At 40.8% G+C, this 15,629-nt stretch overlaps 2 protein-coding genes across 2 annotated transcripts; one reads left to right on the top strand and one right to left on the bottom strand.

Annotated features, from left to right (window-relative positions):
• Positions 1-8,842, top strand: LOC111446026 (cellulose synthase A catalytic subunit 1 [UDP-forming]-like). The gene is made up of 14 exons (XM_023084642.1): positions 1-241; positions 1,711-1,906; positions 1,994-2,175; positions 2,776-2,896; positions 2,984-3,170; positions 3,242-3,508; positions 3,611-3,956; positions 4,812-4,949; positions 5,038-5,163; positions 5,247-5,459; positions 5,546-5,804; positions 5,905-6,101; positions 6,727-7,077; positions 7,954-8,842. The coding sequence occupies exons 1-14, from the start codon at positions 161-163 to the stop codon at positions 8,536-8,538; spliced, it is 3,249 nt and encodes a 1,082-aa protein (XP_022940410.1). The 5' UTR covers positions 1-160; the 3' UTR covers positions 8,539-8,842.
• A 780-nt stretch (positions 8,843-9,622) lies between these two features.
• LOC111446027 (probable sugar phosphate/phosphate translocator At4g32390) lies at positions 9,623-11,416 on the bottom strand. Its single transcript, XM_023084643.1, has one exon. It carries the CDS (start codon positions 11,150-11,152, stop codon positions 10,103-10,105), a length of 1,050 nt encoding a protein of 349 aa, XP_022940411.1. The 5' UTR covers positions 11,153-11,416; the 3' UTR covers positions 9,623-10,102.
• Positions 11,417-15,629: the final 4,213 nt, after the last annotated feature.

Genomic DNA, 15,629 nt, shown 5'->3' with positions numbered 1-15,629 from the left:
AGAAACGAGACAGAGAGAAGGCAGCTGGTTTAAAGTTCGATCGAGATGACGTACTGAGTGGGCGAAGATTTCAGGAACAAAATCCCTCTCGTCTTCTTTGGCTCTTTTAATTCACTTGCGATCTGCTTTCTTGTTCGGAATCTGAAGAAATTCCGACAAGATGGAAGCAAATGCGGGATTGGTGGCTGGATCTTACAAGAGGAATGAGCTTGTTCGTATTCGCCATGATTCCGACAATGGGGTTAGACTTCATCCACATTCATTTAATTCATCAATATTCAATCCGATCTTCAAATCAATATTTTAGTTCTTCGTTTTTGATTTTGTGATCTTAGTATTACTTAGTGTGTGGTGTGTTGATCTGTGAAGTGGACGTTCAGATTGTATTTGTTTTTTTCCTTTGATTCTTCTCGTTTGCGAATTTGTCTTCTTAGGGGATTTGGAACTGATTGTTAGTTCTGTAATTCTGTAGAACTAGATCGGTTCTGTTCTTTTGAGCTATTTCGATTGAAATATTGTGTGGATCCCTGTGATGATTTGATATACTGATTGATGATTGAGCTTAAGATTCAATGTCTTAGTTGAAGATAGACTGTGGGCTGTTCTCTTTCGTCCATTGCTTGGATTTTAGCATTGGGGACTTTGATTTCTGCTTGTTTGCAGCTTGGTTCTTATTTGTAATTAAGGGTGTGAGATCCCACATTGGTTGGGGGAGGAGAACGATGCATTTTGTATAAGGGTGTGGAAATCTCTCCCTAGCAGACATGTTTTAAGACCTTGAGGGGAAGCTCGAAAGGGAAAATCCAAAGAGGACAATATGTGCTAGCTGTGGGCTTGGGCTGTTACAAATGGTATTAGAGCCTGACATTGAACAATGTGTCGGTGAGGAGGCTGAGCCCTGAAGGGAGTGGACACGAAGCAGTGTGCCAACAGGGATGCTGCGCCCTGAAGGGAGGTAGATTGAGGGTCCCATATAGATTGGAGAAGGGAATGAGTGTCAGCGAGGACGCTAGGCCCCAAAGGGGGGTGGATTGTGAGATCCCACATTGGTTTGGGAGGAGAACGAAGCATTTTGTATAAGGGTGTGGAAACCTCTCCATTGCAGACTCGTTTTAAAACCTCGAGGGGAAGTCCGGAAAGGAAAGCCCAAAGAGGATAGTATCTGCTAGCAATGAGCTTGGGCTGTTACAAATGGTATCAGAGCTAAACATCGGGCGATATGTCAGTGAGGAGGCTGAGCCCTGAAGGAGGGTGGACATGAGGCAGTGTGCCACGCTAGGTCCTGAAGGGGGGTGGATTGGGGGTCCCACATCGATTGGAGAAGGGAACGAGTGTCAGTGAGGATGCTGGACTCAAAGGGGGTGGATTGTGAGATCCCACGTCGATTGGGGAGGAGAACGAAGTGTATTCTATACAAGGATGATGAAACCTCTCCCTAGCATACACGTTTTAAAATCTTGAGGGGAAGCCCGGAAAGGAAAGCCCAAAGAGGGCAATATTTGCTAGCGGTGGCCTTGGGCCGTTACAAGGGTGTATCGATTTCTATCACTTCATGTTTCAATACTGATGATTTCTATCACTTCATGTTTCAATACTGATGTAGAGCTTGATTTTCTTTGCTACTGCTTCTTATGAAACTGCCAAACAACTAATTGAGATGTGTACATTATTTTGCATTGCGACTTATTCAGTCTCATTTTGATGATGCAGCCTAAACCTCTGAAGAACATAAACAGCCAAATATGTCAAATATGCGGCGACACCGTTGGTCTTACGGCCTCCGGTGATATCTTTGTCGCTTGCAACGAATGCGCCTTTCCTGTTTGTCGTCCGTGTTACGAGTACGAGAGGAAAGACGGCAACCAGTCTTGCCCTCAGTGCAAGACTAGATACAAGAGGCACAAAGGTTTATTGTGTTTTCATGTATCCTTTCCATTGCTGCATTTCTCGAGTAAAAAAAAGAAAAAGCTTACGATCTGCTGTTTTGTTTCAGGTAGTCCCCGAGTCGATGGCGATGATGACGAGGATGACGTGGATGATATCGAGAACGAGTTTAAATACACCCAAGGAAGTAGCAAGACAAAACAACAATGGCGTGGGGAAGATACTGAGCTATCAACTTCTACAAGACATGAATCTCAACAGCCTATACCACTCCTTACCAATGGCCAATCAGTATGAATTCATCAATTCCTTAATGCATTTATATATGAAGAGTTATGCTGATTGTAAGATCCCACGTCGGTTGGAGAAGAGAACGAAACATCTTATACCACGTCGGTTGGAGAAGAGAACGAAACATCCTTTATAAGAGTGGAAACTTCTCCCTAGCACACGTGTTTTAAAAACCTTGAGAGTAAGCTCAAAGAGGACAATATCTGCTAGCGGTGGGCTTGAGTCATTACAAATGGTATCAGAGCCAGACACCGGGCAATATGCCAGCGAGAAGACCCTTCCCAGAAGGGGGGTAGACACGAGCCGCTGTGCCAGTAAAGACGTTGGGCCCTGAGGGGNNNGGGGGGGGGGGGGGGTGGATTGTGAGATCCCACATCGGTTGGGGAGGAGAATGAAACACCCTTTATAAGGGTGTGGAAACCTCTTCCTAGTAGACACGTTTTAAAAACATTGAGGGTAAGCCCGAAAGGGAAAGTCCAAAGAGGACAATATCTGCTAGGGGTGAGCTTGGGTCGTTACACTTACACTTCACTTAATGAACATATTTCGAATTTTACCATACGTTTATGCCATCAAACTATTTAACATCGCTTTCTTTAGGTTTCGAGTGAAATTCCTTATGCAACACCCGACAATCAATCAGTACGAACGACATCCGGTTCGTTGGGTCCTCCAGACAAGCATTTGCACTCACATCCTTACGTCGACCCTCGACAGCCAGGTATCTAAGCACGAGTATTCGATGATATTCACGACACCCTTTTTGTTTTAGGTATCTAAGAACTAATTTCATATTACTTTATTATAGTTCCTGTGAGAATTGTTGACCCATCAAAGGATTTGAACTCTTATGGCCTTGGGAATGTTGATTGGAAGGAAAGAGTGGAAGGTTGGAAATTGAAACAAGAGAAGAACATAATGCAGATGACAAGTAGATACTCAGAAGGGAAGGGGGACTTGGAAGGCACTGGCTCCAATGGAGAAGAACTTCAAATGTTAGTACTTTATCTTTACTTCAACATCAGCTATATACTAATTTATTTGACATCTTTTGTTCATTTCACAGGGCGGATGATGCTAGACAACCTCTAAGTCGTGTGGTTCCGATTCCGTCTTCTCACTTGACCCCGTATCGTGTCGTGATCATACTTCGACTTATTATTCTCGGCTTCTTCTTACAGTACCGTTTGACGCACCCGGTGAAAGATGCATACCCCTTGTGGTTAACATCAGTTATTTGTGAAGTTTGGTTTGCGCTATCCTGGCTTTTGGATCAGTTCCCGAAATGGTCTCCGGTTAATCGTGAAACTTTCCTCGAGCGACTTGCATTAAGGTCAGTTGAGTTCTTCTGCATATTGTCTAATCAAATGGATTTAGATTGGAAGAATAGGGACAGGAGTTATGGTATAAGTTAATCGGTGTCTTCACTGTGCAGATACGATCGTGAAGGAGAACCGTCGCAGTTAGCTCCTGTTGATGTTTTTGTTAGTACTGTGGATCCTCTCAAAGAGCCTCCACTTGTCACGGCTAACACCGTGCTTTCCATCCTTGCTGTGGACTACCCTGTCGACAAAGTCTCCTGCTATGTGTCGGATGATGGTTCGGCAATGCTTTCGTTTGAATCGCTCTCTGAAACTGCAGAGTTTGCAAGGAAGTGGGTGCCTTTTTGCAAGAAGCATAGCATTGAACCAAGGGCCCCGGAGTTTTATTTTGCTCAAAAGATAGATTACTTAAAGGACAAGATTAAACCTTCGTTCGTAAAAGAGCGTCGAGCGATGAAGGTAAGCAAACTACGCACATTCGATGATGATTTCATATTCATATAGTTGTGTCCATTGTTTGATAAGCACTTCCTCTTATAATGTGAGTTTCCTTACACGGAGTTAGATGCAATAGTGTTGAGAAATAGTTTATCGAGCTTTAGCGGGTTTTCGAGCTGGAAATTCTTCAAACTTGGTGAATGTGCTTAGGATAATGAGAATATAATCTGGAAACTGCAAGCATGCTCTATGAATCCCCTAAATCCCCCAAATTCTAGGAGATCCCACATCGATTGGAGAGGAGAACGAAACATTCTTTATAAGGGTGTGGAAACCTCTCCCTTGCAGACGTGTTTTAAAAACCTTGAGGGGAAGCCCGAAAGGGAAAGCCCAAAGAGGACAATATCTACTAACGGTGGGCTTGAGCTGTTACAAATGGTATCAGAGCCAGACACTAGTCGATGTGCTAGCGAGGAGGCTGAGCCCTGAAAGGGGGTGGACACGAGGCGGTGTGCCAAGCAAGGACGCTGTGCCCCGAAGGGAGGTGGTCCCACATCGATTGGAGAAGGGAACGAGTGCCAGCGAGAACATTGGGCCCCTAAGGGGGGTGGATTGTGAGATCCCACATCGGTTGGGGAGGAGAACAAAACATTTTTTACAAGGATGTGGAAACCTCTCCCTAACAGACACGTTTTAAAAATTTTTAGGGGAAGCCCGAAAGGGAAAACCCAAAGAGGACAATATCTGCTAGCGGTGGGCTCGGGATTGGGCTTGGACTTTTACAAATTTACTAAGCCTCGGTCTTTGGAATAACTTTTTTCCATCTTCTTCGTTAGTCGTTCGGTAGAGTTAAAAAGTTATGGTATCGTTTTTCAGAGGGAGTATGAAGAATTCAAGATTCGAATCAATGCACTTGTTGCCAAAGCACAAAAGATGCCTGAGGAAGGTTGGACCATGCAGGATGGAACGCCATGGCCAGGAAACAATCCCAGGGATCATCCTGGAATGATACAGGTCTCCTAGTGTTCAAATAGCTTTTTATGACATCTTCTTTTATCCTTTTTTCAGGACTAATACCGATATCGTGTATGTTCGAGTGCAGGTTTTCTTAGGCCACAGTGGTGGTCTCGATACCGATGGCAATGAACTACCTAGACTTGTTTATGTTTCTCGTGAGAAACGTCCCGGCTTCCAGCACCACAAAAAAGCTGGAGCTATGAATGCATTGGTTCGTTTTTCTTATCCGATACAATCATGGCATAAAAGATACAATAATTTTGATTTAACGACTCGATTTTATCTCATATGCAGATCCGAGTTTCTGCCGTGCTAACTAATGGAGCGTATCTTTTGAATGTCGATTGTGATCACTACTTTAACAACAGCAAAGCTCTGAAGGAAGCCATGTGTTTCATGATGGACCCTGCTTATGGGAAGAAAACATGTTACGTACAGTTCCCACAACGTTTTGATGGCATTGATTTGCACGATCGATATGCCAATCGTAACATTGTCTTTTTCGACGTAGGGTATTCGACGTTTTCAATCATATATCTTCATGTCATTTTGCTTGTGATTGACATCGTGTTCGTTCTTGCTATACCTTTCAGATAAACTTGAAAGGGTTGGATGGTCTCCAGGGTCCTGTCTATGTCGGAACTGGTTGTTGTTTCAATCGACAAGCTTTATACGGTTATGATCCAGTCCTGACCGAGGCAGACTTGGAACCGAACATTATCATTAAGAGTTGTTGTGGTTCGAGAAAGAAGCACCGGAATAAGAAGTACGTCGACAAGAAGAGGGCTGCAAAAAGGACTGAGTCTACCATTCCTATCTTTAATATGGAAGATATTGAGGAAGGCGTTGAAGGTCGGTTTTCCTTCAAAATACTTTGCCATAGTTTTCGAGATACGGTGACGAAGAACGGAATTATAGAACGGATTTTCACCTTATTTGCTGTATCCTACAGGATATGATGATGAGAGTTCACTCCTGATGTCTCAGAAGCGTATAGAAAAACGCTTCGGCCAATCTCCAGTTTTCATTGCAGCCACTTTCATGGAACAGGGAGGTATACCACCTTCAACCAACCCTGCAACACTGCTAAAGGAAGCAATTCATGTCATCAGTTGTGGTTATGAAGACAAGACAGAATGGGGCAAGGAGGTTAGTTGTTTGTACATTCGTCGTCCTCGTTTCATTTATCTTATTTCTTCTCGTCTGTTTCATTTATCTTATTTCTTCTCGTCTGCCCGTTCGTTAGAGAGCTTCAAAGACGAGCATACTGATCTTACTGAAGAAGTGAGAAAGTGTTCTGTGATGGATTGTGAGATCCCACATCGGTTGGGGAGGAGAACGAAACACCCTTTGTATAGGTGTGAAAACCTCTCCCTAGCAAACGCGTTTTAAAAACATTGAGGGGAAGCCTGAAAGGGAAACTCCAAAGAGGACAATATCTGCTAGCGGTGGGCTTGGGCTGTTACAAATGATATCAGAGCCTGACATCGGGCGATGTGCCAGCGAGGAGGCTGTTCTCTGAAGGGAGGTAGACACGAGATGGTGTGACAGCGAGGACGTTGGGCCCTGAAAGGGGGTGGATTGTGAGATCCCACGTCGATTGGGAAGGAGAACGAAAAACCCTTTATAAGGGTGTGGACACCTCTCCCTGGCATACACGTTTTAAAAATTTGAAAGGAAGCCCGAAAGGGAAAACCCAAAGTGGACAATATCTGCTAGTGGTGGGCTTGGGCTGTTACAAATTGTGTCTAACGGTTAATGTTTTTACTTCTAGATTGGGTGGATCTATGGTTCCGTGACAGAAGATATTTTGACGGGGTTTAAGATGCATGCTCGTGGTTGGATTTCGATATATTGTATGCCTCCACGCCCGGCGTTTAAGGGATCTGCTCCGATCAATCTTTCGGATCGATTGAACCAAGTGCTTCGATGGGCTTTGGGTTCGATAGAGATTTTGCTCAGCAGGCATTGTCCTATCTGGTATGGCTACAATGGAAGGCTAAAGCTTTTGGAGAGAATAGCATACATCAATACCATTGTCTACCCTATCACCTCAATTCCACTTCTTGCATACTGTACGCTTCCAGCCTTCTGTCTTTTGACTGGAAAGTTCATCATTCCTGAGGTAATTCGTAGTTTCTTCCTTGTGAAATTGAAATTTGATCAATTATGTTTCCATGATAAACCATTTGTTTGATCTGATCTAGTAACAACTCACTAGTAGATATTGTCGTCTTTGGGCTTTCCCTTTCGGGCTTCCCCCTCGAGGGGTTTAAAACGCGTCTACTAGGGAGAGGTTTCCACGCCCTTATAAAGAATGTTTCGTTCTCCTCCCTAACCGACGTGGAATCTCACAATCCACCCCCCTTCGAGGCCCAGCGTCCTTTTTTCCCTTCTCCAATCGATGTGGGACCCCCCAATCCATCCCCTTTTGAGGTCCAGCGTCCTTGCTGGCAGTGGTTTTCCCTTTCGAGTTTTCCCTCAATCCATCTCCTCCCCAACCGATGTGGATCTCATAGATCTAAATGTGGGCTCTTCCTTATATGTCTCATTCAACGACATTATAAATGTTGAGAGAACTTCAACCTCTAGCCTCTTTGTCGAGGGTATACCAATTGCCGTGAGCTATGCTCACTTTGGTTCTCCATATATTTTAATATATGTAGATGTAACAATTATGATAAACGACCCCCTGCATGGCCCTTGTCGTAGCTTGAGAAGCTTCTCATCTATATAGTATTGAATCGGCCATCATTATCTATTTCGTATTTTCTATCCCGGGATTTCGTTGATGTCCTACTGGTCTGTTGGTTTGAGCCTCTCGACTTCCGAGCGTTCTTTTCGATAATCAAAGAACCGTCTTTATGATGCCTTAGCCCTTCAGTAACACTTTTTGCTTGATGATTATTGATTTTAGACTAAAAAAAAGCTGATACTAGCTGCAAGTAACCATATTTCTTTCATTTTAAATAACCGATCATCTTCATTTCCTAATTTGCAGATAAGCAACTTTGCCAGTATGTGGTTCATTCTCCTTTTCGTCTCCATTTTCGCCACCGGTATTCTCGAGCTTAGATGGAGCGGAGTTAGCATTGAAGACTGGTGGAGAAACGAACAATTTTGGGTAATTGGTGGTACTTCAGCTCATCTGTTTGCTGTCTTCCAAGGTCTCTTAAAGGTTCTTGCTGGAATCGATACCAACTTCACCGTCACGTCGAAGGCCAGCGACGATGACGGGGATTTTGCAGAGCTTTACGTGTTCAAATGGACTTCCCTCCTCATCCCTCCCACCACTGTCCTTATTATAAACATGGTTGGCATAGTGGCTGGTGTTTCATATGCCATTAACAGTGGTTACCAATCTTGGGGCCCTCTCTTTGGGAAGCTGTTCTTTGCATTATGGGTCATTGTCCATTTATATCCTTTCCTAAAGGGTTTATTGGGGAGGCAAAACCGAACCCCTACCATTGTCATCGTCTGGTCGATTCTCCTCGCTTCGATATTCTCCTTGCTTTGGGTGCGAATCGACCCGTTCACCTCTGCGTCGACGAAGGCTGCCAATGGTCAATGTGGTATCAATTGCTAGACAGATTCATCATAGTTTTGCCTCTGATTTTTCCTGTGAATATGACAAGAACTAAGAAACCATGGCATTGAAAAGAGCCAGGCTTAGGAAGAAGCAACCAATTTGAAGAACATGAGAAACGATGGCCTTTTTTCTTTACACCACAAGTTTTTGTATTCGCATGTTATGATATTATTGTGAAATCTCATTTTTTTTAAATGAAAATAATAGATAAAGGCATTATTTATATCAGGAGAAATTGTATGAACAAACACTTCTTTTTGTTCTTTTTTTCAAGTTTTATGACAGTGAAATTATAATTTAATAATTGTTCATTTAGATCACAGTTCATCAGCACCAGAAATCTATTCTATCTGATATATATACGCCCAGAATCTCTTCCTTTTTACGAGCTTATGAGTTACGTTCTTGTTAACTTGTCTTCTGCTGCTCGAAATGACACCGGTAACGGGAACGTCGAGCTACCTCCGGGACCAATTAAAGGCTCTGATGGCAGAACATGTAATCAGTCTGAATCAAACGGGTGGTTGTTTCTTGTTGTGTAAGTGAAGGGAATCCAAAACGAGAGAGAAGTCTTCACAAAAGCTGATATCCATCATCATCTCATTGAATGGTTCACCAAGCTATTAGTCTTATTAAAGTCGGTAGCTGAGATTCTCTTCTTCTCCCGAACAGCATTAGATTCTATTTTTTACTACTTAAGAATACCACTTTCCATTAAAAGAGCTGTGGACATAGCTAAACTTTCTTTCATGCTCGACATAGAAAAGAAAAGTCAAATCCCAAGGCCATTGCCTTACTTTTACCGACTAAATTTGAGGTATAAGTTTTATTTGGCATCCTATTTCAAGTAATTTTATCATTTCCTTCAAATTAGATCCTAAAATATCATACCTTTTTCTAAATACTTTGACTACGTAATTATAAAAAAAAAATTAAAAGATTTATATAAGTTTCTTCTGGTTTGGTCTATCTCTTGTTTTGTTCATGAGTTTTGAGAATGTCCCAAATTCACATATTGAATTGAAAGATCCAAACAAAAGATCATGTGGGCAAGCGAGCAGTTGTCAGATAAGCATTGGGGTTAATCAGAACTGACCCATAAAGCCAAATCTAATCCACAGAGTATCATTAGCAACAGAACAATTGAATACAGCCTAAAGTGAACAGATAAGCACTCAACTGAACATTCATAGTTTTCCTAAACAGTTGTAAGAGAAAAGGGAATTGAAATTGGGAAAAGGGGAAGAGGATGATGCTGTCAAGAAATAATTAATGAAAGCAAAATGGGGTTTGAGAATTTCTAATTCTGCAAGCTTCATCACATTCATCAATGGCGGCAGGCATCTCAATCAAGCAACAGAACCAAATCTCATGCACCTAATAATATTACTAAAAGCCTAAAGTAACAATGGAGAATGAAGAAATGTAGAACAAAAACCTGAATTTGAGTTCATGTAGAGATCCCAAATTCTTCAGCTGCTCCAATTCTCCATATCAATCCTTCTCTTTGTTCTTTGTTCTTCCTGGATTATTGCTATGTTCTTCGTTCTCATCTCTGAATTCAGGCTTCAGATTCGTTCTTCTTCACCAATCCGTCATTCTCCCTCTTCTCTAGCAATGTCCCTGCCTCCTCATCGGCCTGAGCAGCCTTCTTTTGCGCCTCTTTAGCCTTCAGTGCCTGCAATTTTGAGTGATTGTAATATCCAACTCCGATGAAAGCCAATCCATAGCCGAACAAGTTAATCGGCGTTACGGTGTCCTTAATCACCGACCACGAGAAGGCGATTAGGAGCCAATCCTTGACCACGCCGGCCACGTTCATCGTTAGGGCGGAGGTTTTGCCAACAAGCAAGAACACAGCGAGATTTAGGGCAAATGCGCATAAGGAATTGGTACCAAAGATCGCAAAATCGAAATGGAAACTGGATGTGGCCATCAAAATTGGATACTCAACGAAGATCCACGGCACTAACAAGAAAACGAAACAACAAGGAGCAACGTAATACAAGGAAGTGATTGGATTCAGCGAGATTCCTTTAGAGGTAAGCAAAATCTGGATTAGAACAAGTCGAGTCGCCTCGAATGCAACGGCGCCGAGTTGCAAAACCACACCCCAGGCATCAAATTTCGCTTCGCCATAAGCAGCAATAGCAACACCAAACGAAATCGACAGCATATTCACCATCGTCTCCGTCTTGAAACTTTCCTTTCTCAACGAAACACCGATCGAATAAACAGCGACTGGCATCAGAGCCTTAAGCATCTGAATGAACGAGACAGAGAGATAAATGTAAGCCGAATTCGAAAGCCATAAAGAGAGAGAATACAGCGCTCCGATTGGAACAACGGAGGAGAGATAGAGATCTCTGGACATGGAAACCGGCTCGACGACTTTGAAGACACGAATGAGAAGGAACGCCAATGAAGCACAGAAGCCCATATGGATCATGGTAAGAGAAATCGGAAAAGGCCAATCGTACATCTTCTTGTCGAGAATGTACTTGTTGTAGACGATGACGGTGAAGCTGAGGAAGATCCAAATCGCGACATAGGTGTACGAGAGAACAATCTTCTTCAGAACACCTTCACTGAGAGAACCACCCTTGCCCATGGCGTCGATTTGGGGGAAAATGGCGATGAATCCGATGAGAAAGAACAAGAAATTTGCAGGAAAATCCGAGAAATGGAGCAGAAGATTCAGCAATGGAGATTCAAAGAAAAGAACTGAGTTCGATTCGAGTACGAATCAGAGAGGGAAGATGAACGAGACGGAGAAATTTGGGAGAATATAAATAAATCGAACAATTAATGGTGAAGAACACACAGTCCATAGATCCATTACTGCTTCCATTGTTAATTCTTTCACTCAACAACTTCCAATGAACTCTAAGCATAAATTAATTTTGTTTAATTTTTTATTTTTTATTTTTTAAAATCTTGAATATTAATTTTTCTTAAAATATGAATTTTATTTTTAAGATTTATCAAATCTAAAAAATAATTATGAAATTAAAAAAAATTATATATCATAACCAAATATATATGTTTATATATTTTTTAATTAATTTAGCACAAATAAATTGATAATATAATTGGATTTTATTTATTTTATATTTTATTATCTTTTTCTTTTTTTCATTGGCCAAATAATGAAATAAAGAAAGTGTGGGGCCTCAAATGAAAAGAATCTTATTTTGTTGTCTTGTGTCCGAATTTTTAAATGATTGAGGGACTCCCATGTTTGAATTTGAATTTTGAATTTTGAATTACTTCCTTTACCATTTTATTAAATACAATTTATGGAATAATAATTACTAATCGTAATAACTCAAGCCCACCGCTAATAGATATGTCTGCTTTAGCTTTTTATACATCGCCGACAGCCTTACCATTTTAAAACGCGTGTAGCTGACGACGATATGTAACGAGCCAAAGCATACACAATATCAACTAGCGATAAGCTTGAACTGTTATAATTGATATCAGAACCAGTCACTAGAGACACTAGTTAGAATAGGGCTAAACTCTCCCCATACTAGACACATTTTAAAACTGTGAGGCTAAGGATGATATGTCACCGCTCGTGTTTTTTTGTATTAAAAATATTATTATTATTTAATCAATTTTGATAAATTAATATAACTAATTATTAAATTTATTGAAAGTAAGAGAATAAAATTAAATATTTGAAAGTATAAAATAAAACTCATACTACTATTTTAAATAATAAATATTTTTTAACGAAATTTTAAATAAAAATTTATTATATGGTCAAAATTGCAATATTTTAAAGTTTTAAGGCTAAAAATATAGAATATATAATATAATGTTTATAATTTATTTATATTAAAAAAAATTGGCAATTAATTATTAATTAAATAACTTAAATCTTAAAAATAGGAGGAACTTTTTAGAGCTGAATTAAAGGCTCTTTTACTTGTATTCCAAATCATGTCCAAAAATCTTTTTAAAATATTATTTAAAAAAACGCTTAATTTTAAAGTCAAAAGGATTTTATTAATGGAATAAATGCCTTTAAATTGGGGATTTTTCAATTGACCAAAATAAATATCACGTGCAATGCACGTGACATTTGTCATTTTATTATAAATAAATATTACCTAAAAATGCCTACCCAATTTTGAAAATGAAGCCATTGAAGAATATATTTATAAAAAAAACAAGTTGAAATATATAATATAATTATTAAAGTATTGTAATAACCCGAAAATAATAAATAAATTAATTAATTAAATAAAAAAATAATAATAATAATAATAATAATAAAAAAAAAAAAAAAAAAGAAGACAGCAGCAGCTTGAAGCTGCTGCCATGGAGAAAGGAAGAATGGACAGGTGGTTGAAGGGAAAAGAAAGAAAAGAGAGGAAGATGGAGGTGTGGGAGGAAGAAGGGTGGTTTATTTTGTGTTAGTGTTATGGATGGGGGTGGTGGTTGTCGTTGGCAAGGCCGACGAGGAAGCATCAAACAATACCGAAGAAACAGAGGAAGAGGGAAACAGAAAACAGGGAGTGTTATAATCCGTGTTTTCCGGCAAAAAACCTTAAGTTTTTTTTGGCGTTTGTTGTGACAACGTGCAAACATGAGGATGGGGAGACGATTGTGAAGGCTTTCCAGCCATTGAAGCTCTGAACTAAGCTGAATCGAACGGTAATTCAAAGGTAACGAAAAACCCATTTCACCGAACCTTTAAATCTCGATATCTTGGTTCGTATTGTATAATAAGTTATGAAATAGGGCTTGTTAGAAACGTAATAAGGAGATCTATAAATTTGTAGAAGGAATCAGGATGAAATTCGAACCGTAGAAGGAGGATATGGCTTCGGGATATGGTAGGTATTAACAGAAAAGATGGAAAATTTCAGAAAAACGCAAGGAAGAAGAAGAAGCGCGTGCACTACACGCAGGCGCGTGCGACTGGGCGTGCGACTGGCGCGTGGGACAGACACACCGAGGCGCGTGAGGGCGCGTGAAGCGTCCGTTCGGTTCCCGGTTTGTCCCGTTCGATTTGTTTTGACCTGTTCTACCTAGATTGACCTATACTTACCTTGAAAATGGTGAAATATAGGTCTACTTGGAAGGAATTGTGTTGAAATACCCTATTAAATGTACAATCAAGAGAGAAAGGGATTCGAAACCAGGTAAGTAGCGTATCGACCTTTGAACTAGTTCTTAACTTGTTTTACAACATGTGAGTATGTTGTTTACCTGATTAAGAGCTTAATAAGTTATGATGAACTTCGATGATAGTTTGTGTTTATTGTATATTGTGACTGCTTGCCTGTGATGTAAGCATGACATAAACGATTGTCAGAATGTGCTACGTGTGATCATGATACTTGTATGAAAGCATGCAGCAACTGTGAGTATGTTATGCATGTTAATGGAAAGGTTATGATTCTAGATATGCTTATTGGTGGTTGAGCTATGGCTTATTTACTGAGTATGATAGTCTACTAATTCCCGCGGAGTTCCTGGCCAACGCGCTGTGTGCTAAGTCAGGGAGCATGAGTACTCCTGACCGTTGGTATATGAGATAAACAGGCCGCCAGAGCAATTAGTAGACGGGCCGTATTTGACCGAGAGCGAGTCTTACATACGAGTCCGAAAATTCTAGATAAGCATATCGAGAGAGAGTCAGTAACCTAGCTGGAGGTAGCTGAGATACCTCATTAACGAACAGATGACCCTAGTAAGAGAACTAGGAGTCAATGATGAATAAAACCTAAAAACATCTGGAAAGATTAGTTATGAACTCTTGAATGATAAGCTAGCTACTTACTGAGTAATCTAATTACTCATCAAAATTATTATAACTTTTCTTTCCAGATTTAGATGATGCAGGCCAACCGAGGACGAGACCAGCGGACTGAAGACTACTGGGAATCCATGTCTGTGTCTGTTCTGTATATTTATGTTTTCGCTGTCAAGAATTTACTTCGGTTGATTTAAGTTTAAATAGCATTGGTTTTAAATGTTTTACTGAATGTTTTTTTAAATATGTTAAGATTATGATTGGGTGTTAGAGTATGTTGTCGTTGATGGTGGTAACCCCTGTTAATCGCGTTGACGATGAGCGGGCGTTACAAGTTGGTATCAGAGCCTAGGTTATAGGTTCTGTAGACAGTCTAGAATAGACAGTATGGATCCCTTTAGTCCAGCCCAACGGTATCTCACCTCGGTCAGGTAAGTGATGCATGACTAAATTGTATGAAAGAATAGTATGAAAGTTTAAAAGAATTGATTATGAATACTTAATTATGTGTATAACAGATATGGTAGTGTTAAAATGTTTAGACCCTAGAATGTCCAATGTGGACCTGGGGATTGAGGGGCAGCCTATAGAAGGAACTGCTCCAGGAGTGGCGATTCCGGAGACTACTTCTCAGTCGGCATCTAGAGATCAGCCGACTGTTGTTATTACTCTGGAGGCCTTGCAATCGCTGATTCAAAGTTAAGTGAATCAAGCGGTGCAGAGCCGAATGGATTAGGTGGTACAGATAGCTTTTGCTGGTTTTGGTAGGTGGGCGGCTCCGACAGCACCTGTACCTAGCCATGTGACTCTAGTGCCTGAAGCACAAGTAGGTGTTCAGGTAGCGATACCTCCAACAATTTCGAAGGAGCTACCTGGTACAACGGTAGTGACAGAGGCACTACTACGGTTAGTAACCTATGGGCCATGATGTATGACGAAGGAAAGTGAATACATATGAAATTTTATGAAATTTACCCCGCCAACTCTTGGAGGAAAGGGACTGATCCTTAGGCAGCTGAATGGTGGCTGGAATGTACTGAAACAAAATTACATTCTTCAACTGCCCAGGGAGTCATAAGATGCTGTGCGTCATGTATATGTTGGAGGGACTAGCCCCTTTTTGGTGAAACCAAAAGAAGCCAAAGATGGAGGCTAGTGGAGTCCCAATTTCATGGGCGGCATTTAAACATGAATTTTGTGAGAAATACTATCCTGCTCTAGTAAAATTATGAAACCGAAAGGTCTTTATGCAGCTGGAGCAGGGTAATATGTCAATAGAGAAGTATGAAGTGGAGTTCACACGATTATCCAGGTT

The sequence above is a fragment of the Cucurbita moschata genome, unplaced genomic scaffold (genome assembly GCF_002738365.1).
Source record: "Cucurbita moschata cultivar Rifu unplaced genomic scaffold, Cmos_1.0 Cmo_Scf00008, whole genome shotgun sequence".
Classification (NCBI taxonomy): domain Eukaryota; kingdom Viridiplantae; phylum Streptophyta; class Magnoliopsida; order Cucurbitales; family Cucurbitaceae; genus Cucurbita; species Cucurbita moschata.
The sequence above is the reverse complement of the archived record's forward strand: the minus strand, read 5'-3'. Positions and strand labels throughout refer to the sequence as shown.

Coding starts and splice junctions, on each gene's coding strand:
- LOC111446026 (XM_023084642.1), top strand. CDS start 161: ATGGAAGCAAATGCGGGATTGGTGGCTGGATCTTACAAGAGGAATGAG. Junction 6,102..6,726: donor AGACAGAATGGGGCAAGGAG/GTTAGTTGTTTG, acceptor TTTTACTTCTAG/ATTGGGTGGATCTATGGTTC. Junction 7,078..7,953: donor GAAAGTTCATCATTCCTGAG/GTAATTCGTAGT, acceptor CCTAATTTGCAG/ATAAGCAACTTTGCCAGTAT.
- LOC111446027 (XM_023084643.1), bottom strand. CDS start 11,152: ATGGGCAAGGGTGGTTCTCTCAGTGAAGGTGTTCTGAAGAAGATTGTT.